General features: G+C 66.0%; 1 protein-coding gene across 1 annotated transcript in view; it reads right to left on the reverse strand.

Annotated features, from left to right (window-relative positions):
- The window catches only part of SPECC1 (sperm antigen with calponin homology and coiled-coil domains 1), a 38411-nt gene extending 38167 nt beyond the window's left edge, over positions 1-244 (reverse strand). The window contains exon 1 of the mRNA XM_010138227.1: positions 202-244. Coding sequence (XP_010136529.1) covers positions 202-244 — 43 coding nt within the window. The remainder of the gene's footprint in view (positions 1-201) is intronic.
- Between the last annotated feature and the right edge of the window lie 194 nt (positions 245-438).

Consider the following 438-nt stretch of genomic DNA (forward strand, 5'->3'; position numbering starts at 1 on the left):
TAGCGGGCGGGCGTGCCCGGCCAGCGACCAGCCCCCATGGCTCCACCGAGTCAGCTACAGCTGGAGCCGCCAAGGCCAGGCAGCCCTGGGCTCCCCTGCGACGCATGCGGAGGAGGATGTTCTTCCAGGGCAGCTCAGAGGGCTGCTGGGCAACTCCGGACCCCCCAACTCTCAGCGCTTCTCTGGAGCCCGTTTCCTCACCTGAGGGCTCCAGCTGCCGAGGTCTAGGACCCGCCAGCCGCATCCACGCTGAGCTCAGCAGACGGGCACAGCTTTTAGTGCCAGTGCAACCAAGAAGGACAAGAGGAAAATGGAACAGACCATGATGCGATGATCGCTTCCAGCAGAGAAACACCAGCCCAGCACCGCGCGGTGCTCAGTGGCAGAGGTCCCCGCGGGGGCTCCCCGGTGTCCAGGCTAGACAGCACAAGGCCGGGG

Source organism: Buceros rhinoceros, unplaced genomic scaffold (genome assembly GCF_000710305.1).
Source record: "Buceros rhinoceros silvestris isolate BGI_N320 unplaced genomic scaffold, ASM71030v1 scaffold24260, whole genome shotgun sequence".
NCBI lineage: Eukaryota > Metazoa > Chordata > Aves > Bucerotiformes > Bucerotidae > Buceros > Buceros rhinoceros.